This window comes from Branchiostoma floridae, chromosome 16 (genome assembly GCF_000003815.2).
Source record: "Branchiostoma floridae strain S238N-H82 chromosome 16, Bfl_VNyyK, whole genome shotgun sequence".
Taxonomy (NCBI): Eukaryota; Metazoa; Chordata; class Leptocardii; order Amphioxiformes; family Branchiostomatidae; genus Branchiostoma; species Branchiostoma floridae.
Genome location: NC_049994.1, coordinates 8,811,580 through 8,835,164, shown reverse-complemented (window position 1 = coordinate 8,835,164; position 23,585 = coordinate 8,811,580). Strand labels below are relative to the sequence as shown.

The window sequence follows — 23,585 nt, the reverse complement described above, 5'->3', positions numbered from 1 at the left end:
TGGCTGTTAAGTTTTCCTCCAGTAGCAAGAGTTAGCGCATCTGATTGGCTGACGGCTGATCACGCTCACGTGGCGAGAAGGGCTGTACATGCATGTTCATCAGAGGCGTATCTGGCACAAAAATGGCTGCTTTTGTTTTCTTGTGCATGTATTACAAAAACATCAATTGTTCTTCTTAATTTGCTTTAAGACATACGAGGACAATGCGGCACTGCATTGAAGTTACTAATCTCTGAGCCGTTTACGCCATACGACTCCAATCGTTTCAACTACTCATAGTAGTGGATTGCTTAACTTGAAGGGGGCTGTTACAAATGTTACATTTATTTCATACAGGCGGACCGTATAGCATCGGACTGTGCGCAAGAGTTGAGAGAGTATAACGTGGCTTTCCTGTCCCTGTGGCCGGGCGCTACGCGGACAGAAATCTTCACGGAATGGGCAGAAAACTGTCAGCCTAAAACATCACTTCAGTCGGCGGTAAAATGAAAGCTAGTCTTTAAGCTAGTCTCGCATATTTTTTGTTCCAGGAATTGATTGTATATAAAGACCCAGTACATGTATGTACAACGAATTCAAATCAAACTCGTTCAGATCAAACAATATCGATAGTGCACATTTTTCTGAGCTGATTGTAATACTTCCCATCCAGAGTCATAGTGACTTAGAATGATGACCGTTTTGAGCCAACATGTTTCTTGTGGCTGTGAAAAAGGCCCGACTCATAGAACCTGCTGAGAGGGCTATTTGAACTCCATACCAGAAAAACATGGGGAAGGATCATAGGGGAATGAAAAATAACATAAAGAGCTCATATCAGACAATTACTAACATATCTATCTCCTTGAAGTTTAAGGACAGATATGTGTCGAACTCAGAGAGTACAGAGTTCTCAGGGAGAGGCATCGTTTCTCTGGCCGCAGGTAAGCTCACTGGTACATAAACTAAGTACAACCACTTTGATACACGTCGATCATTCATTTGTTTGATGGCCGTCTGCTGTATCATAAGTTAAGAGGTATAACTTTATTTCAGACCCCGACATCATGAAGAAGACGGGAAGAATTTTCACCACTGGAGACCTTGCAGATGAGTACGGCTTTAAAGACATTGATGGTAGGGCTATCAACTCTTCTTTAAGAAAAGTTTACTGGGTGATTTGGGTAATGATATCTAGTGACGATTCTCGGACTAGCAATAATCTAGTAATAATTACGAGTTCGGAAGATGATGACCTAGAAGCCGTTAATTCTGCATATACATGTATGTACCAATGCAATGTTCCAAACCATCATTTTTATATGAGGAACACATAGACGCTAGTACTGCTCCCAACGATGCACCATGGTACTGCAGTTAATAACGATATGGTACAATGAATTATGACGCTGCGGGGAGTGGATATAACTAGAAGTCAGTTCTGCACCCAGCTCTCATTTTCATGTTGTCCTCTTGCTTACTGTTTAGAATGTCACAGAACCAACACTACAAACTGGCGTACACACCAATGATACGCTATATTTGCAGGCCGGTCTCCCCCAGACTATGTCCGCCGGCTAAGAGACAGACTGTCGATGCTAGGCTACTCCATGCTGGCTGCCTGGATACCAGCTTCTGTCAAGATCCCCGGCTGGATGCTTTCTGCATACTACCACATACTGTAACTCGTGTAGAAACAGTAACTGTACATTACAGATCTGGTCGGCAACGTTAGACCACAATGACTCGATGTTGTTGATATCATCTTCTGTGTAAGACTGTACACCACAAACTGATGTGAGCGCAAGCAAAAAGAGGAAAAACTAATGGGTAAAAGAATATGTCTATACTTGAACTACGTTCTGACGAATGTTAATAATCTAATGAAACACTAATATGTCAATATAGCATTACCTGAATGAAAGCTCATCTGTGTTGGTAAATTCCATATTGCAAAAGTTTAAACTTTGTTCCAACACAAAGAAGGGACTCGCCATAAATTTTCGGTCGAGCACTTCGACCTTCTTCAGATGAAATGATTCGCTGACTAATCCGGAAGTCGTCGGATGACGTCAGGTAGCAGCGAATCATAAATGGCGGGAAGGCGAAACCTGCCACCATCACGGTTCAACGAGGGCATATAGCATTACCTGTTTTTTTCAAGGAATTGTCAATGAATTGTCCTATGTAGGTAAATGAACAGGACATGTATAATAATAACATTGAATATCTCTGCCTTGTCACGTGGTAGTACAGCATCGGACTTACATACAATAGATTGTAATCACTTTTGACGGTCTTCTTTGTAGGTCGGATAATCAATTGTAAAGTGGAATTCGTTTTCAACACCATTATGGCATGTGGGACACAGTCTCTCATTGGCTGGTGTGTTGTAGTGTCGGCCCTTTTCTATTTGTAGGGTGTGAGCTCTAATCCTTTCGTTTACTTATTTCCAAAGAATTTGTTTTGAACGGAAAAGAGATATTTTTCGTAACGGAATTTTTTTTGGGATTTTGCAATATAAGTGCTGAGTATTATGTTAAGACTTTTTTATTTCTTGTCTCCAATGAGAGAGAAACGTGTCTATCAGACGGTTCTTGAATATATTTCCCAATGGTTGTCAGTAACGGCAGGGTTAAGCCAAACATTTTGGAAACCATGTCTACATAACATGTCTTGTTGTGACTCAACAGAAGTGTTATATGCTTTCTTCACAAGTCTTTTATTTGGGAGACCTTGTAATCTAAGCCAGTATTCTATCAACTGTGTTTGTGAATCAATGTGAGTGAGTGGGACAGTTCCTAGCAGTTATGGCTGATAACCAATCAGCGCTCCGAACGACCCGACACCGTGAGAAGCCTGCTTGACCGTGAGTGGTCCAAAGGTCATCAGAGACCCTTTAATTTTTAACCTCTTCAAAATTAGACATTGTCTGTATCAGAAGATTGAAGTTCACTGTCCGTTGCTCCGCATGCATAAAACGTTACATACTCAATAATTCTATACGATCATACAGTTTATGGAATATTCTGTTTCGGTAAAAGTACGTAGTGGCCGCAGACTTTCTAGACAAAACGTAGGTCATCTTAGTTCAAATGTCGTCTTGTATAAGCCTGGTGTGTTGGACCAATGCCACTCTGGCATCAGCATATAGCGTCCTTGACCCTGGTTTAAGGACACCATGCTGAAGTCCGAGTTGCGCTGCACAGTAAAGCTAAAGTGTTCCAACTTAAAACCTTTGAAAATCCTTCTTTTCCTTGGATATTTTTGCCCAACCTGGAGACTTTGTTGGTTAAAAAGAACAGGTAGGGTCTGAGCTTTCTATTTTGGTCAAAATTTCTTCAGTTCACCAGTTTTGTTGGCGTTACTGAGGGAGAGATCATCAGGCTGACTGAGTTCAAAGCATGCCAAAGGTCAAGATACATGCTTCAGTCCTTATAGCAGAAATCTCGACATTTATGATCAAAATTTGCCCGGTAAAAAAAATTATTTAAAACATAAATAAAAAACAGGCGGGTAGGTAAACTGCACGTTATGCGCAGATCCGGAAATGAGGTCCCAACCCCCTGTTTTCTTTGCAATTATTTCTCAAGTTCAACCTTGTGACTTTCTGGTGGAGAAGAATTTTTAAGATTGAAATAAAGGTAAGTACTTTTACAATGTCTTGTTTCATTGCCTCTTATTTCATTCTAGTTGCATTGGGATCAAGTAACTTTGACGTTATCCCTGTTGCTCCGAAGGGCGGCGGTTAAGCAGCTGTACAACACAAAATCACCTTAAATATTGTCGTTTGTCTTCCTCCAATTTTATCAGCAGTTCGACAAGAATGGACCGGGCACTGAGCTAAATTCCATATTGCAAAAGTTTAAACTTTGTTCCAACACAAAGAAGGGACTCGCCATAAATTTTCGGTCGAGCACTTCGACCTTCTTCAGATGAAATGATTCGCTGACTAATCCGGAAGTCGTCGGATGACGTCAGGTAGCAGCGAATCATAAATGGCGGGAAGGCGAAACCTGCCACCATCACGGTTCAACGAGGGCATATAGCATTACCTGTTTTTTTCAAGGAATTGTCAATGAATTGTCCTATGTAGGTAAATGAACAGGACATGTATAATAATAACATTGAATATCTCTGCCTTGTCACGTGGTAGTACAGCATCGGACTTACATACAATAGATTGTAATCACTTTTGACGGTCTTCTTTGTAGGTCGGATAATCAATTGTAAAGTGGAATTCGTTTTCAACACCATTATGGCATGTGGGACACAGTCTCTCATTGGCTGGTGTGTTGTAGTGTCGGCCCTTTTCTATTTGTAGGGTGTGAGCTCTAATCCTTTCGTTTACTTATTTCCAAAGAATTTGTTTTGAACGGAAAAGAGATATTTTTCGTAACGGAATTTTTTTGGGGATTTTGCAATATAAGTGCTGAGTATTATGTTAAGACTTTTTTATTTCTTGTCTCCAATGAGAGAGAAACGTGTCTATCAGACGGTTCTTGAATATATTTCCCAATGGTTGTCAGTAACGGCAGGGTTAAGCCAAACATTTTGGAAACCATGTCTACATAACATGTCTTGTTGTGACTCAACAGAAGTGTTATATGCTTTCTTCACAAGTCTTTTATTTGGGAGACCTTGTAATCTAAGCCAGTATTCTATCAACTGTGTTTGTGAATCAATGTGAGTGAGTGGGACAGTTCCTAGCAGTTATGGCTGATAACCAATCAGCGCTCCGAACGACCCGACACCGTGAGAAGCCTGCTTGACCGTGAGTGGTCCAAAGGTCATCAGAGACCCTTTAATTTTTAACCTCTTCAAAATTAGACATTGTCTGTATCAGAAGATTGAAGTTCACTGTCCGTTGCTCCGCATGCATAAAACGTTACATACTCAACAATTCTATAAGATCATACAGTATATGGAATATTCTGTTTCGGTAAAAGTACGTAGTTGCCGCAGACTTTCTAGACAAAACGCTTGTCATCTTAGTTCAAATGTCGTCTTGTATAAGCTGGTGTGTTGGGCCAAGGCCACTCTGGCATCAGCATATAGCGTCCCTGAATTGACCCTGGTTTAAGGACACCATGCTGAAGTCCGAGTTGCGCTGCACAGTAAAGCTAAAGTGTTCCAACTTAAAACCTTTGTGAAAATCCTTCTTTTCCTTGGAGATTTTTGCCCAACCTGGAGACTTTTTGGTTAGAAGGAACAGGTAGGGTCTGAGCTTTCTATTTTGGTTAAAATTTCTTCAGTTCACCAGTTTTGTTGGCGTTACTGAGGGAGAGATCATCAGGCTGACTGAGATCAAAGCATGCCGAAGGTCACTTTGGCAAGATTTAAAAAAAATATACATGCTTCAGTCCTTATAGCAGAAATCTCGACATTTATGATCAAAATTTGCCCGGTAAAAAAAATTATTTAGAAAATAGTTAAAAAAACAGGCGGGTATGTAAACTGCACGTTATACGCAGATCCGGATATGAGGTCCCTACCCCCTGTTTTCTTTGCAATTGTTTCTCAAGTTCAACCTTGTGACTTTCTGGTGGAGAAGAATTTTTAAGATTGAAATAAAGGTAAGTACTTTTACAAGGTCTTGTTTAATTGCCTATTATTTTATGCTAGAAAGGGCGTCGGTTAAGCAGCTGTGTAAAACAAACACAGAATCACCTTAAAATTGTCGTTTGTCTCCCTCCAATTCTATCAGCGGTTCGACAAGAATGGACCGGGCACTAAGCGGTAAGGTTGCCATAGTAACAGGAGCGTCCCGAGGGGTCGGTAAAGGCATCGCCCTACAACTTGCGGAGGCCGGAGCCACAGTCTACATTACAGGTGACCCGAAGTTCATATGCACATTTGTCCCACATGCCATAATATAATGGTATTGAGAGCAAAGTCCACTTCATAATGGATTGTCCGACTTACGAAGAAGATCGCCAACAGTTTAACAATCTATTGCAGGCCAATTCATTTACAACTCCTTGCAAAAATGAGACAAAGCTATATTGACATAATGTTTTGAAGTATTAGCTTGTACAATATCAACTAGATTGTTTATTCTGTTACATTAGATTAGTTCTTAGATACTTGCAATAGTGTATAGTTCAACTCCCATGTATACACAGATTGACTTACATTGTACCTGTTACATTTGTCGCGCAATAAAGTTCTTCTATAACATGTAGAAACATACATGGGAGTCATTTAAAGATTAAGGTTTCGTCACAACAAACAGAGAAGCAATGGCAATACATATAGCGTTACTTTTCGCTATAATTATAACAGGTCGTCTTCGTCAATTCTCATATGGCGTGTTAGTCCAAAGGATAACCTTAGCATTTGCCGTTGGTCTTCATTGTTACAGTGGTAATAATTTACAGGTGGAGAACGCATGATCTCTGCGAATAAAAGATTTACGTTTTTTACCTGCATGAAGATGGAGGTATTGTTTCCATGCTGTTTTCACTATGGAGGTTATGTGGGGTAAGAACCACTGAAAGATTTGTAATGTTTTCGGTAGGTGTGGGGATGGTGATGATGCAGGTCGATTTTGGGCCCTCTGTTGGTAGACCTTGGTACTGCAGCAACACGTTTTGTGTTATATCTTTGCACTTAGACTTGCTGTGGTGTTGATTTTTATGTGATGTGTAGGTGTATAGTGGATGCATATTTAGTGTGAATTTCGGCCTTCTATCTGTTTGTTGTGCATCTGCATACTGTTAAAGCTCGGATTTTCTTACCCCTTTGTTCACCCCTTTGTTCAATGTAAGGTAGATTTACAATTACAATTACTCTACACAAGAACAAACGAACCAACGAGCATTTTTTCTGAACCCTTTCCAAACACATGATACACGACCAATTGTTCCAGGTCGGACGCTGCTGCCCAATGGCCGCGGTACTTCACTAACAGACTGTGTGGAGGAGGTACGTAATTCATCCATGAAAAATAATAAAGAAAATGTTTGTTTATCGTCAATTGAATACAAAAATACCAAGTAGGTATGTATTTTTCAAGATACAACCAATAAGAAATGTTCATACTTGGTTCAATCTCAGAGCAGATGTTGGGTGAGCCTAAATCGTTACTCTACAATAACCGCTAAATGGGCTTGAAGAAAACGTCACTGTACGTAGGCTGGTTTGCAATTAGGACTGGAATCTTGATACTGCTGTCGAAACTCTAGAGACAAAACGACTAGTCTGTCCTTATACAGAGGTATTACAGGATTGGGATGAAAAGCTGAGACCTTTGGTTTTGTTAATTTTCAGATAAAGAAAAGAGGAGGGCGCGCCATTCCTGTGCAGTGTGATCACGAGAAAGACGATGAGGTCAAAGACCTGTTTGACAGGGTGGCGAGGGAACAACATGGGCGCCTGGACATCCTCGTGAACAACGCGTACAGCGCATCGCCGGTAGGTCCGGTGTGACAGCGATCTCGCCCCCCCGGGGGGCGAGATCACTAGCGTTTTCGCCCCCCTTCAGCGTTTTCGCCCCCCCCCCCCCAAGAGCAGCTGATTACTACATATTACAGGTACGCTACCTGGTAACGTTACTATACTGCACCTGGGGAGTAACGTATACGGTGTGTTACCTGGTACCTATATGGCACCTTATTACCGTACCGTAAGATGTCATACCTCGAAAGTCGATAATATATTGTTCGGTGCAAACATGACATTGAAATGAAAAAGACAATTTTTGCAGCTGAGGTGGCATAAAAACAGTGCTACTGCGAACGTATAAATCAACACCGTCTATGGTACGGAATACGTCAGCTATATATATGTTTTCCATTTGTCACAGTGTTTTCTTTCTTGTGCTGGAAACATTTCCAAAGCACTAACAAAAACACACGTACGGGAATAATAGTTTCTCATTATAAACACTATCTACGCGCAAGTTGATATAGCTGTTGCTAAATGCTACACAAACACTGGTAAAGTACCTGTCTTAAGAAACACGGGTAAATGCATCAGTTCCTAAATACTAGAAAAAACAGTCATGTTGGAGGTGAAGATATCCCTTGGCCAGGTGCATATACCAAAATGTGTGTTATTCTAATTAATACCTAATATTTGCATAATTAATAAAGACATTACATAGTTCTTTTGTGGTCACTTCATGGTAGAGACTTCATATTGGAGATATATAGGTTGCTTGAGGACAGGTGAATACAATGAAATACATCTTATGTCAAGACTCAGGTATATGCAATAATGGGAATACAAGGGACCCAACCCTCTTTGTCTGAAACAAGTTCAACTATCTTATTACCATGTAATTACGTTAATATTGATACTATGAATGTATCAAACTCGTGTACTTATATCATTCTGAAACTACATTTTGTGATTTATACCAATCAACTTCTAAAATGTCATGTAAACCCGTTTTTTTTGGGGGGGGGGCGAAATCGCTAAAGGGGGGCGAGGTAGGGGGGCGAGATCACTAGTCGGGGAGGGCGAGATCGCTAGTGATTTCGCCCCGGGGGGGCGAGATCGCTAGTGATTTCGCCCCCGGGGGGGCGAGATCACGGGGGGGGCGAGATCGCTGTCACACCGGTCTGCGTTTATTCAAGTCGGTCCTCGGTGTCAAACGTCCAAACAGTATGGTCTTTCAGTGGACGAGGGACGTATCCATTACCCTGGCCATGTGCCGGCTCAGAGTTGTGTCATGGTGGCGTCAGGTGATATTTTCCAAGTGGTCTTTCGGTGATCTCCAAGATCTTCTAGTGATCTCAATGACCAAATGATTTTGGTTGCTCATCATTTGGCCGTCTGTCACATTCCTTAGGGCTACACTGACTAGTTCCACTTCACTATTCTAAGTGCTGCAGCAGCGTGAAGTAGAATCTGATGAGTCAGCATTATATCCTACGGAATGCGACAGACGGTCACCGAAAGGTTGACAGTCGATTATGACACACAGTGGCTGTGTACACAGAGAACTTTGTGACCAATGATTCATCGATCATTTGAAACTATTGTATTTCCCACTGAAAATGTAGTTATGAATTCAAAGTGGACATGATATGTTGACTATATTGGCTTTCCCAGGTAGGTTTTGGTTGTTGAAAGCATCGTCTTCTCCATTCTTTTTGGAAGATCCCCTCCTCCTGAAGTCTGTCTAGTCCGTAATTCAATGTCAGTGTTTCTTAAAATGTTTTTCTTCCATCTTTTCATCTAGGGCCTACCAAAAGGGCCCAGTTTATCTTTTGTTATCAATGGTCAGGATTACAAGCTTGTTCTGCATGATATTACCACAGGGGATACATATACTCATTACAAGTATTGTTGTTCTGTTTTCCTCCTTATCAGGAAATTACAAAGAACTTCCAGTTTTTGTTATCATTTATTCAGGATTGCATAGATCATATCAAGGAGCCGAAGAGTTTTTGGGACCCTGAGCCTTTGGAGACTTGGAACCATGCCAGCAACCTAGGGATAAGGTAATGTATCTGTTGGCAATTATATTAGCGTTGCTTCGATTTCATTTAATTTTGATTTATTCATTTAACATATATCAAAATCATACACGATTTGTCCATACACAAGAACATAAAAGGGAACAGAAAAGCAGAGGAAGAGGAAGGAACTAGGCAAAGACAATATGTCTCTCTCTCCCATGATGGTAAACATAATTTACCGCCCGGAAATTTGAGGAAAATGTGTAAGAAATTCACGTTCTGCTGCAGTACCATAATAATATGCTAGGGTATCCAAAACCTTAGCATTTCCGGGCTTGGCCAAACCTTATCGCCATTCATAATACAATGTATCATGAGTCAATCCACAACTTTTTTTTCATTTATTTTGTTCACTGGCAACATATATGCAAAAACGGTACACTACTGGAAACAGAAACTCTTTACCAAAGGTAAATGCTTTCAAATTGTTTGTTCAACCAGAGAAATACATTTTATTTCTGTCTATTTTCTTAAAATCATATTCTCACATGCAGGGTTGTGAATCAAGAGCGCAGTGTTAGGCCTACGTCACATTTCCGAATCGGGTCCGGCCAGGCATCTTTCGGGAACGAGATGTATAATACAAAATAACGTTACACAAAGCTACACAAAACGTAAAGAGAATAGTGACATGGACTCGTGGGCATTATTTGTGTATATTTTTCTTTCGTTTCCACAAACAGCTTTGGAAATGTGAGTCTAGATTTCTGAGTGTTTTTTCAGAGGTGTTTACATCTGCGCTGTCCACGCTGCCCGGCTGATGGTACCGGCTCGGAAGGGGCTCATCGTCAACATTTCCTCGGAGGGAGGGCTCACGTATTGCTTCAACTCGTGGTACTCTATCGGCAAGGCGGCCGTAAGACAAATTCTGATTTCTTTTTTTTTCCTTGCCTCTAATTATTCCAATCTCCACCTTAGTTAGTTTGTATATATGCCAAAGCTCATAAAATCATATTCATCCTCTGCAGTTATCCATAATTATAAGTCTCAACAAGACTGCCCCTGCAGTATCTGAAAAGTCTGCTAGGTGGTTAAATCTATATCACATTCTCTGTAGCAATTTGCCACCGACGGATCATGATCATAGCTTATCCAGAACATGAACTATCAAGACTGTAAATTCTACTGCAGTGCCATTAAAAGCCGCTATGGGCCTGAAGTCGCACTTGCCCTTTATTTTGTTGACACCTACGTACTCACAAATAAAATATCATACATTTCCATCCAGGGCTTCCTGAGTCATCGAGGTATAAAAACAGTCAATTCTCTAGGGCAAGCATTCATGCAATTTTAGAATATTTTAGAGCGATACAGAGCGATCTTTAATTGAATAAAAAAAAACACCCCCTTGACGTCGCCATGAAATAATCAGAACTTTCTTTTTAATATAACGTTACTGAGAAACACCAGAATTGTTTTTGTGCACTTATCTAAAACAAACAAAAAAAATCCATTTATTTACCAAAATGAAGAAAAGCTACTTTTTTCATAAACAGGCGGACCGTATAGCATCGGACTGTGCGGTAGAGCTGAGAGAGCATAACGTGGCTTTCCTGTCCCTGTGGCCTGGCGCTACGCGCACAGAAATCTTCATGGAGTGGGCGGAAAACTGTCAGCCTGCAAATTTTCTTCAGTCAGCGGTAAGCTTAGTCTTCAAGTAGCGTCCTTATAGATCGAATAGTGTAAATGACATACTAGACCCAATATGTTGACTTATTCATACCTATAGATATCCATATATGTGTGTTTAGTTGTACTGTAAGTTGTTGTTATACATGCAGACTTTACGAAAGTCGCAGTACTTTTATTTGTCGTGTCAATAAAGATTTCTATAACGTCCTTGGGGATAGCAAGTGGACGGACGGTGGCTTGAAACTGCTGTATTTTCAAAATATTGAAGTTTGAAAACACCATCCATTGACTTGATTTCTCTGCACACTAATATAAAGCCAATTTCAATTCGCTGTGGTATATATCCTTCTGGTATATCTACTTAACGTCTTGTTTCATAGTATCAACAGAATTTGGATGTTCATGCAGGCAAGGGAAAATAAAAGTAACGCCATCCCCTCTCTCCCATTCACACACAGCCACACTGCTTTAGAATCACTTATCTTACCGGTCCGAACTCTTTGAAACTTTTTGAAAATGCTGAGCACTGATACCAGTTTGGTTATTTTAGAAATGTGTAATGAAACGATATATTTGAAACACAGCACATATTAGCTGATGATTTCAGACATCAATGATGTTCATAAAACAACATCTTTCTCCTGTCAGGAAAAGGAAAGATATATGTTGAACTCAGAGAGCCCCGAGTTCCCCGGGAAATGTATCGTCCATCTTGGCATAGGTAAGCTCACGTGTTCAGAAACTATACAATCATTCGTGTACTTATTTAGTTGTCGGTTGATTCTTGTATATATAAATGTTGCTCTATCAAGCTCTGTGGATGGCTGGTCAAATAGAAATTGAACAAATAGCGAGAATAGCATGTTAGGAGAGCCCACACGTACTTTCTCCTTTGGCCGGCCGACTCCTCTTGCATATTATTTCCTCTATTTCTCCAATCTCTACTACAATGTATTTGACCCGCGGAGCCTGGCTATATAAACAAACTTTGAAACGTCACCCGAAAAAGGTGTATCTTTACATTAACCTACAGGCATTATATTTCCATTTCAGACCCCAACATCATGAAGAAATCGGGAAGAATTTTCACCACTGGAGACCTTGCAGATGAGTACGGCTTTAAAGACATTGATGGTAGGGAGCAAATCTTCTTAAAGTTCCTTAAGTTAAAGCAAATAGCACAAGACAAATGATTAGTACATTAAATGGCAGTGGCTGTACAAAAAACGTAGTGGTGTCTTCTGACGAACACACTATGATTCTGGTAACATTAACTGACAGTTAAGTTCTAATGATGATGACCTGGGAGCTGTATGTATTGTGTATATGTAACAATACAATGTTTCAGACTCTCAAGTTATACAAGGAATACACACACATACACACTGCTCCCAACGATGCATATTGGTGTTGCAGCTGATAAAGATACCATACAACGTTGCGTTGATTTTGATAATTGTCGAGATTATGTTGAATTTTCTGATATCAAAATCTTCACTTAAGTCTACTGTGTGTATACTTCTAGGGAGTAAAATAATAATGTTTCCTAGTAGCCCTCATAGCATTGTTGTCCTGTTGTACTCTTTCTAAATCTTGTCTCAGAATGTTTCAGAAGCTAGACTGACATAAGTGAAAAACACATAAACACTGATGATATGCTGTATTTGCAGGCCGGTCTCCCCCAGACTATGTCCGCCGGCTAAGAGACAGACTGTCGATGTTTGGCTACTCCAAGCTGGCCGCCTGGATACCAGCTTCTGTCAAGATCCCCGGCTGGATGCTCTCTGCATACTACCACATACTGTAACTCATGTGGAAACAGTAGCTGGATACGGTGTTGTGTGTGTGTGTACATTCTAGATGTGATTGGCAACATTAGATCACTCGATTTTGTTAACGCCATCCTCTGTAAACCACTAACTGCACAAGCAAAATGGGGTAAATGTTTAATCAAAACGAAGGATGTTAAATAGTTTAACACGTGGGATCATGTGGTATAAAGGCAGAGTGTTTGGCCCAGAACCCAGAGGTCTTGGGTTTAAATCCTGTCATATCACCAATCTTGTGTAAAAGATGGGGTAAATCGGATAAATTCTTTATCAGATGTTGGAGTGAAAGATGGGCTTCTTTAATGGTTATGTACCAAATATACCCAGATGAACAGTTGAGCACCAGGATTAAGTTGTTAAGAGCTAGTTTAATTGATTAATAAATCCTCATAAATTATTGTTAACAGCAATTAAAACTACAATGTTCATGTATCTATTGTCAGTAGACTATCGATACAATGTACATGTACATAATTTAACTATGATATGTACTAAGCAAAGACTTTTACATCATTCTATTGCACAGTCAACTAAGATAAGGGATTGGAGTAGACAGCCTCCTTTGTAGCCTTCCATAAGTGCTGGCATCTATTGTGTACAATATCAATGATTTAGGCTAGCTCTTATTGTTCTAGAAATTAGAATGTCAAATTTCCTTCTATATTCATAATCTGCATATGCACTTTGTTTAATACTTGTTTTAGTAATTAGGATGATAAGTTTGTTTCTTCTTTTTTTTGGCCATACATTGTACCATGTACGATCGTTGCACAATAAAGTTCTTCTATTGTGGGGGGTAGTGCTGATTTTTTATTTTCAACATATCTGGGTCAGGTTCTTACGCCAGGACAGACATGTCTCCACTCACTAGTCCCCAACAATAGAAGCCAACACCCGTGGAAGGCCGCGAAGAAGACTAGGAAGTAGTGGGTATAAAGTCTATAGATAGGGGACATGGATGATAGCCTGGTATCTACCCTATGCCACCTCTGATTCACTCCTCTGATTGCTTTTCTGCAGAAAAATCTGTCCCCATTGCAATGTTTGTTCCTTACATCCTATACTATAACAGGAATAAAATGGTCTGAATTAGCATAACGGGGATCTAACTAACGAATGCTTGTTTGAGTGCCGTCACCATGTCAGCACTAAGAATTGTGTGACACAGAGACATTCAGATTTTTCGCCTATATCTTAGGCGATCTCTCATGCCAATCATTTTGTATTGACCGATACCAGACTATTCAGTAAAACAATTGTACAAAGACTTCCAATCAAAATGTGACAGAGATCGGAATCAATCAATGTACAACTACATTTTGAACCCTAATTCCATTTAGCATAGGCTGGAATTAAGTATATTTTTTACAGAGATCAATCCGATTCTGTATGTAAACAGGCCTATCTCTTGTTACAACATCTTGATCCCAAAAATGTATATTGCTATACAATTGCAATTTCATCTTTAAATCCTTGTTATCATACATATATGTATAAGAGTAATTGTTGCATATTAAACAGGTTCTCAGGTTTCTGTGATTTCCAAGTCTCCATCTGCTTCAACAATTTCTATATTGATGTCTTCTTCGTCTTGGGGCTCGTTCCCAGAGTGTGCTGCACCATTGCTGATCTCTGTCCCAGGGTCTCCATCCCCAGTTGTGCTGGTTTGCTGTTCAGTACCCCCTCCTCCATTCACTGTAGTGGATTTAAGATAATTATATCAAGTACTTGTAACAACAACACAAACATGCATAATTTTTGTAATTGACGAAAAAATACTAAAAACAAACAAACACATTCTGTTTCTTCAAATATGCAAAATGTTTTAAAAAGTCCTAGTATCAAAACCACAAGAACACACCATACTCATTATGAACTACACAATTGGGTATATAGATTGGACAGCAAAATGAGAAGAAAGCATTTCCTTTCCCATAACAAATAACATCCTTTTGAAATTTGACAATCATTATATCAAAATACTGTTATGAAAACTATTATTGTACATTATGTACCCACAATAAATGGATAGACAGGATAGTTTGCAGGTACATTATATACATTGTCATGGTAACACAAAAATTATAGTCTATCAAGTGAATTTGAATTACAAAGTAATGATTCAAAATGAAAGCTCATCTCATGTTGGTACAATCCATATTGGAGTTTGTAACATTAGTTTTTTTTAGGTAAGCAATTTGCTTGTGTTGAACAAAAGTTACAAACTCCAAAAAGTAATGAATTAAATGTCTGTACCTTCCTGCCCCTCGAGACTTTGTTGTTTCATTTTCTGAGCCAGCTCCTGTTCCTGGAGGTACTCTGCCTTCAGCGTGGCACAGACTTTCTTATGGGTGAACCAGTGGAGCTTCTGACATGCCTGGCCACAGTACTTCACCTGGGGGAGGGGGGCAGACAGGAAAGTGATCTTGATCCGGTTTACGTTGTTGAAGGTTACACATCGAGGCAATAAGGTACGCTTAATAGTAGCTGCAGCTACTCAAGCAACTGGATACAATTTTGGAAATGGCCATATGTTTCAGGTAGCATCCAAAACCTTTCGTAAGTAACACTGATTTTGTCTCACTTCTGTTTTCCATCTATAATTTGTCTTCACCTTTGTTACATATCAATTCATAGTAAGGGTATAAAACCTTAGCTCTTCAACAGATCTAGTCACTGTCAATGACAAACGGTAGTGGATGCTTGTCTGACTATTTCAAAAGTCATATCCAGTTGCTTCAGAAACAGCTATTTGGTATAGATCAATGCTCAATGAATAGGTTATCTTCCACTTGTAGTGATTGGACAGATGTTACATGCAGTATTTGTAGGTTCACTGTACCAAGGAAATTTTCCAAGCTTTCTTTGACAAATGAACCACGGCTCAATGTCCAATCCTAACAAATGTGACCCTTTCCAGTAGTGTGCATGTCGGATGAGCAACAACAACCAAGATTCGAACTCTCCATCCAATGATAAGATCTCCCCCAAAGGTATCAATGAACTCGAACAAAACTGACCTTTTTGCAGGCAGAACATTTCTTTTCGGCATGTGAGCAGTAGTGAGCAACAACAACCAAGATTCGAACTCTCCATGCAATGGTACGATCTCCCCCAAAGGTTACAAGCAGCTGGAGAAGTGTTAACTCGAAATCAAACAAAACTAACCTTTTTGCAGGCAGAACATTTCTTCTCAGCTTGCAGCTCCCCACATGTGAAACACTGGTCCTCTGCTGCTGCGCTCTGGTGGCCATTAATGGCAGACACGAGGATGGACAGGGCTGTGGGGTCATCGCCCTGTAGGTCAAGAACAAGAGACATTTTACTAGCTGTAGTTTTCTTCCGGGGACAAATAGTTTTTGCAATAATGTTGGTCAGTAAATGTCTTAAGAAGTATTGTGGAGACAGACTTCCAGGAGGTGGTCTTCACTCCTGGTTAGGGTTGTTAGGAATCTAGAGACAGTTCTCAGCTGGCAAGGTGGTCTTCACTGTTGGTTAGGGTTGTTAGGAATCTAGAGGTTCTGTGTTTGAGTCCCTGGCAGGCCCCAGTGTTGTACTCTTTGGATAGGCACTTAACACCCATTTCCTCACCCAAGGATGTAAAGCTATAGGTTGTATGTTTGCGTAAAGCCACATCATGTTAGAATTCCCATCACACTATTCAAGAGAGTCGGTGTCCATCCCAGTATGAGTGGATCAAACTGTTGTTGTACAGAACTGGTGTGTTACGCCTTGGGGTGGTTTACTGGTTATGTGAAACAAACTACTCATTTACAACTGTTACATTACAATTACCTCTCCTACATCAGTTTCTTTGACCTGTACGTAGTACATACCACAGTGACTGGTGCCACGTTGTGTACTATCTGTTGTAGCAGTTCGCTCTCGTGGTACGGGAAACTGCGTATCGACAAGCGAAGAAACTTTTCCTGTGCAACTGGGAAGCCGTCTTTCTCTCTGCCCTTCAAGAAACTAGAGAGAAGGAAGAAGTCACATGATTTGGAGCTGTGCACCAAAGTTCGGACTAAGTTACATACGTAAACGCACTATTGTAACAAACAAGTATACAGCACACTGATATCAACTGGTTTATTCAACAAACAACAATGACAACAAGTACACTAAGGCTGAATTAACAGGCTTGTTTACAATTAAAATGTCAACACTCACACACTGGCTATTTGGTTTAGCATTTGTTGTTCCATTACAATTTAAATCTGATGCTTGCAAGCTGGTGTAAAATCAAAATCTGATATTATATTCATACTACAGATATTATCTAACAAGATCGCCATATAGTAAATGGGGCTCTTTGTGAATCTATCAGTATTATCACCATATTCTTAACAAGTGGAAAAAATAACCTCCGTTAAAAGTGTAGTTTGACTCACTATTTCATCAGGTTCTGGAGGGTGTCGTTTTTCTCCACCAGCCACTTGTGAGCCTCCCTCAGCACACAGCCCTGGTAGTGCACCTTCATGTAATGATAATGGTTCATTCAGAAGTTTTCTAGAGATCTGGTAGTGTACCTTCATGTAAGAATAATGGCTTATTCAAAAGTTTAGTAGACACACATTGCAGCCAAGGGCTGAATTGCATGGGACACTTAACACAATTGGTAAAATCATCAATAACACGTGAGATTGCATGGCGTAATCCCGTGTGAGCAAAACAAAACCATTCCAGCAAAATGGACAAGGGAATTTCCAGAGCAGCCTTGTAAGCCCTGCTTCGCCCATTGGGTCAGTTAGTCGAGCTTGCTGAAGCTCGATGTTTCTGAGGGAGAAGAGAATCTGATGCTGCCACAGTGAGCATACTAGTAGTTCAGTGCCTAGAAACAGTCAATGGCCTTGCACTGAGCAAACTCGTTAAAAAAAAAAGCTAGCTAATTTGCTGATAACCATGGATAAAGTACCTTCATGGCCATGACCTCGTTAGTCTCTGACTGCTTCATGAACTTGGTGCACAGGGTGTCCAGCAGGCGGGCCACCGTCACCAGCTCATCCTGGAACTCTGGGTTCTCCTGGAGGTGCAGGATGATCTGAAATGGGAACAATGGACATGGTAAATTCATAGGATATAGGAGAATTATTTTCTACAACCAGTTAATATTCAGTTTGCTTACATTTCATCGGCATCTATCAGAAACTTTTGTGAGATCTCCAACTGACTGGAGTTATGCTTGTCAAATAAACTTTTCAGAAGGTTAAACAATGGAAAAACAGTTAGGGTTGTTGGTGTGAATGTATGAAGTTCTATTCCTGTACCTTAACAGGGTTGAGGTTGGACATGAGAATGAGTTTGTGGACACAGTCAGCCAGGCTGGGGGGTAGCTTTGGCTCCTTCTCTACACCTGGGGAGGGGAAACAACAACACAAAAATTCATTCACAATTTATCTTTTCAGTCATCCTCTTCACAAACTAACCAACCAAATGATCACAAAGATAAAACTTCAAGAGGGTAAGAAATGTCAGCCCCTTACAGTTACATGCAAACCAAAATTTGACATCAATGTTATTCAATACCTAATCAAATGGGAGGGAAAAGGATACAAAACTTTCAAGAAATAGTGTGACTGTACAACCATGTAGGTCTGCAATCTCATGCTGTGATTTGGTGTAGTTCAAATCTGATATCAATGTGATATCAAATTGTCATAGCAATGTTATTCCGTTACACATCATATGGAGGGAAAAGGCTATGAGACTGTTAAGAAATGGACCATCCTCGTAGATCTCACCCTGTGGCTTGGTGTAGTGGTCCAGTTCCTCCCTGGAGAAGAAGTTGTTGATGAGACTGACAACTGCATGCTGCCCTGGTGGAAGTGAAAAAAAGAAACCAAGTTTCATCAAACAGAAACAATAACTCTGTCAGGATATTGGAGATTTCTTGTAGACTAGTAGCACTTGGACAGTAGCATAAAGAAGTAGCTCCAGTCACTACGTGGGACGACCAGAACATTGGCAGTAATTTCTTGGTTCTTGGATTTTATAAAAAACAATACATTGGAAGTGTGTATTCATAGTGTCATGAACTAAATAAAAATAAAACTGTGAAGATACAACCCGTAAACATTGCAAGAGTTGTAATACCCTGGACTGCAGATCTTACCCACAAATGCTGCCATCTGTGATGCCGTCCGTCCCACTGTGTTGACGGTGCTGGTCCGTGCCCCTGCCTCCAACATCACCCTGGTTACCTCCAGGTTACCTGAGGACAGGTCAAGGGTCAATAGTATGCTCAAGGTTACCTGAGGAAAGGCCAAGGGTCAACGGTATGCTTCAGGTTACCTGAGGACAGGGCAAGGGTCAACAGTAAGCTCAAGGTTACCCGAGGACAGATCAAGGGTCAATGGTATGCTCAAGGTTACCTGAGGACAGGCCAAGGGTCAATGGTATGCTCAAGGTTACCTGAGGACAGGTCAAGGGTCAACAGTAGGGCTGGGTATCGGTACAGCGTACCGGTACAAAACCGTTTTTTCTTATTGGACCGGTCCAGTAAAACCGGACCTGAAAAAATCAGGTGGACCGGATGTTGGACCGATTAGAAAATTAACAGATTATTTTATCAGGCATTCACACGTTTTGACGCTTGCAGGTGGACGAAAATAACGAGTGAAGTAGAGTAGAATTTATAGTCATTTCTACCAAGTTTTACAGCCAATCGCATAGGTGCAGTGAGCGTTGTAGGATTTTAAAACGCCAGTGTAAGTCTAATACTCCATCAAAAAAAATATTTTTGTAGTGAAATGGACCATTGGTATGAGTCATACTGAATCAGGTCCAGGTTCAGGTCTGGACCGGGACCTGATCCTTTGGACCTGAACCGGACCTGGACCTTAATTTTCTGTACCGGTACCCACCCCTAGTCAACAGTATATTGACCAGCATGTTAATTTATAAAAAAAGATCCAAATGAAATAATGGAGAAGATAAGCAGTCCAATCCTGTGGAAGTAGATAAAATCTTGTCTTACATGGCTTGTAGTAAGTTGTATTTACTCTACAAACCTTAAGGTTCACCGGTTACACAAAACAAACAAACAAACATACCTGACAATGCAGCAAACATGAGTGCTGTGTAGCCATGCTCGTGCTGGTTGGAGTTGACATCTGCTCCATTCTTCAGTAGGACCTGACAGATGTCCGTCTGCGCCTTGTAGGCAGCATGTTGTAAAGGAGTCATGCCATTCTGAAATACAATAAATTCATGTTTGTTCACACAAACAATAAGCAATAGATATATTGAATGAACTAAAGTAAATTGTCGTATTGAGGTCACCTGAGTGGCGCCGAATGGCAGCTCGCTCGAGACACTTGCGACAGTCGTATTGAGGTCACCTGAGTGGCGCCGAATGGCAGCTCGCTCCAGACCCTTGAGATTTAGCCCCGCCTATTGTAAGCTCCTCGCAATTCAGCCCCTGGCTGCAAAGAGTGAGTAGTCGGCCCACCCAATATCCAATAACCAAGTAAATGTGTTATGCCACTAGCCAGGAAGTTTATACCGCCTGCTGGTTCAATTGAAGGACTTTCTGACTTACATGAATAAACTTTCTGGCTCGTAATGACCAATCTCTATTGTCATGTGTCTATAACTTAAGGCTACGTAATTTAGTTGTTTGGTCCTTAGAACCTCAAAGAAAACTGTAGTAGGAAAGTCAAATGTGCTATATTTTTTCTGTTTACACTCTGGTCTGTTTGTTCTCCAATCCGGACATACTATTACTATTACACAAATCATGTATATTTTCTTCCATCAGATGATGACTCACCTCGTCTAGACAGTCCACCCTCACATTATTCTTGCTCAGCAAAGTCTTCACTTGACTGATGTCTCCTGTGAGACAAGTTCACATGTCAGCTGGTTGTTAGACATTAGAATGTCACCCTAACCACCTGTTATACATAGCCGACCATAGCCTCACGACCTTCTCTTGGAAGCAAGTCATGAGCAAGATAATCTGTGGTTGCCTACTGGTCGTTAAAAGTCGTCCGTGCCAGCCAACTATAAATTTTCAAAAATACATGTATTTTGTATTATTGTGAGGAATACTATAGAAGTACTTAGTAACCCAAATGTTTGAATAGCTCTTTCAACCTTGTTTTGTGCTGAAATTTAAGTTTAGCTAAATTGAAAAAATGCTCTTCACTGTATGTCAAACTTATCTTCATTTTGCAATGCTCATGTATACTGTACGTGTTGAACACTGAAATACTGCCATTTATGCAAATCTAATGGGACATGAAATCATGTGATCCATTCTGCTAAGTAAAACTAAAAGGATGGTCTGATGTAGTGCAGGGACAGAGTAATGTGTCAAAACCTGAAAGCATGCCTGCGAAGCTGGTGTGTTAAACTGAAGGGGAGTAATGGCGATAAAGAGACAGATAGGGCCTAGGAAAAAATGTTCTGTTCCCTGTTTCCAAGCCCGCATACCCTAGCCTTTTGGGGGTGGGCAGTAAAGTCACATAATTTCCAGTTAGAATTAGTATTCAGCCTGCTTCAAAACTGCTTGTCCTATGCAATGAAGGATAACATGTATCCACAGATTTGTTTGACAATGAAAATATGTGTCCTTATGCATTTTTATCACTAGGGTTTGAGCCATATAAGTCTAAAAAAAAGATAATCCATACCTACCGACCCTGATTTTAAATTTTTCAGGACAGGAAAAACAACATTTTCCCCTGGGCCTAGGCAATTTGAACATGTAACAATGAGGCATTAGGACTAATAAGAGTGCAGCTTCCATAATGGCTGTATCTGGGTTTTCTAGGTAGCCAAGCTGCCAAGTATCAAATCATACAAGTGGTCCATTAGCTGTTGTAGCCCTGGCTAGCCTGACACATGATTTATACAAGGAAAACAATGAGTTAGTTTAGAGGTAATGGTTGTTTCTTTTTTTCTTTCTATATTATTTCTTCCTTTAGTGCCCACAATCTTCATGTTGATCATTACCGCACAGTCCTATCTGAGGGACATCCCTAACCAAAGGTAGGCCCTCATTTACACCTGAGTGAAGTGGGGAAAGTCGTACAAAGTGCTTTTCCCATGGGCACAAGATTAGTGACATGGCAGGGTTCGACTCTGGACCTCTTGGGCCTGAGCCCAAATGCGCTGCCGATTACGCTCCGCGATCTCACTGCGTATATGTATGATGGCTTTTTTCTGTGTGTAAAATGTCTGTAGAGACATATAGATAAAATGGTAATTTCTAACAAGCTACTCATTTGATGGTAACATATATCTTTTTGATTTTGCAGATAATCTGGATTCATTATTCTTATGTCATGATATTTTGAATTTTGTTTCAAGATATTTTTCTCTCTTTTTTTAAATTTTTAATAGCATATACTAATTGGAGTTATATGTAAAAAAACAATACATGTAAGAACGAAACCAAGGGGGTTAACCTCCTTGATGAAGCATATCATCCTCCATTATGATTTGGACTTGAGATTTCCTTCATTTACAACAAGTTCTTTTCGTACCTAAACGTAAACATATATAACGTTAGAAAGTTCTAGAGTTTTCAGACATAGGGGAGGCGAATTATTGATTTTTATGCCGGAAACAGCTGATATCAGCACAGAGTTAGGAATAATTTTTCCAAACTCTTTACTGGTACATCCAATCGTCACCACGTTCAACCAAGTACAAGATAATTAATGAAATATCCCCACAAAATTATGAATCTTTGTTGTCAGAGCTCCGACCGAAATTCAGGTGGCTGACAGACATTTCAGCCGATTTCTCAAGATTGCGATCATCAAACGGAACAAAACCACGTCTGCCTCATCAATACATCTCTACCAAACGATCGATAGCAAAAGTGATGATTTTATCTCACCTGCGTTTATCTGAGCGATCAAATCTTTCTCGTCGTCGTTTAAATCTCCCTTCTTCGGCGCCATGTTGGACATGCTTAGCGAAGGGGCATGTGGGAAATTGTAAGGGTCAAAAGGCGGTTTCCAGGACGCCGGATCCTGCGCTCTGGCATCTGGTGAAGGGGTCTCTTGGGGGCACAAGTACAGTGTACGTGATTTGTGTGATCAAGCGCGTAATTTTAATTCTGGCGGATCGATTAGGAAAGTGTGTGGATTGGAAATGAGGAAATTGTAACATTGTAAGAATAGTTGAGGGAAAATTGCAGTAAAATAAAAATCCAAAGCCTGTCACTTTGACAATGCCAAGGATATAGAAGAATTCTTTACTGTGTCATGTTGTTTTCGTCCCTGGTATAGTGAAAATTTCATCATCAACTATTATAAGGACAGACGGAAACACCCCAATGATATCCCCTCACACAACACATGGGTAAAATCACATGGGACCCAAACCAGCTGTCACTTTCCATTGTCATTTAACATAATGCGCTAATGAACAACAACAGTTATCATCTGCAAAGTGTAAACAAAAGGCAGTAGAAGATGCATGGACTGGCCTGGATGCGATTTGAACTTTAACTTGAACAAGGTCGAAGATGAAGCCCACTTTTTATTAGATTGTAGTTTATATAGTAATGATGGAAGTATTCTTTTTAGCTTTATTATAGGAAAGTTCCCTCGCTTTGAATCTTTGTCTAGTGTTGAAAAATTAATTTTTCTTATGAGGTTTGATCGAACGACATTATACAAACACATCTCAAGCTACATATTCAACATTACTAAGAAAC

General features: G+C 40.3%; 3 protein-coding genes across 4 annotated transcripts; 2 read left to right on the top strand and 1 right to left on the bottom strand.

Moving 5' to 3' along the window:
• Window positions 1–70: 70 nt before the first annotated feature.
• LOC118403367 (dehydrogenase/reductase SDR family member 1-like) lies at window positions 71–1,864 on the top strand. 2 transcript variants are annotated; one of them, XR_004829644.1, is made up of 4 exons: window positions 71–480; window positions 851–923; window positions 1,036–1,116; window positions 1,528–1,864. XR_004829644.1 is itself a non-coding variant. In XM_035802068.1 (3 exons), exons 1-3 carry the CDS (start codon window positions 770–772, stop codon window positions 1,662–1,664), a joined length of 372 nt encoding a protein of 123 aa, XP_035657961.1. In that variant the 5' UTR covers window positions 694–769; the 3' UTR covers window positions 1,665–1,864. The 2 variants fall into 2 exon arrangements, 1 of the variants encoding a protein (XP_035657961.1); XM_035802068.1 differs by lacking the exon at window positions 71–480 and having other exon boundaries at window positions 694–923.
• A 3,811-nt stretch (window positions 1,865–5,675) lies between these two features.
• LOC118403547 (dehydrogenase/reductase SDR family member 1-like) lies at window positions 5,676–11,924 on the top strand. Its single transcript, XM_035802281.1, has 7 exons — window positions 5,676–5,811; window positions 6,851–6,906; window positions 7,252–7,395; window positions 9,343–9,431; window positions 10,173–10,305; window positions 10,946–11,089; window positions 11,730–11,924. The coding sequence occupies exons 1-7, from the start codon at window positions 5,700–5,702 to the stop codon at window positions 11,922–11,924; spliced, it is 873 nt and encodes a 290-aa protein (XP_035658174.1). The 5' UTR covers window positions 5,676–5,699.
• A 2,171-nt stretch (window positions 11,925–14,095) lies between these two features.
• Window positions 14,096–22,916, bottom strand: LOC118432754 (ankyrin repeat and MYND domain-containing protein 2-like). The gene is made up of 12 exons (XM_035844368.1): window positions 22,761–22,916; window positions 20,682–20,746; window positions 19,963–20,101; window positions 19,023–19,121; window positions 18,652–18,726; window positions 18,178–18,263; window positions 17,826–17,951; window positions 17,302–17,384; window positions 16,747–16,882; window positions 16,079–16,207; window positions 15,167–15,305; window positions 14,096–14,605 (listed from the first exon to the last, which is right to left on the bottom strand). The coding sequence occupies exons 1-12, from the start codon at window positions 22,831–22,833 to the stop codon at window positions 14,436–14,438; spliced, it is 1,320 nt and encodes a 439-aa protein (XP_035700261.1). The 5' UTR covers window positions 22,834–22,916; the 3' UTR covers window positions 14,096–14,435.
• Between the last annotated feature and the right edge of the window lie 669 nt (window positions 22,917–23,585).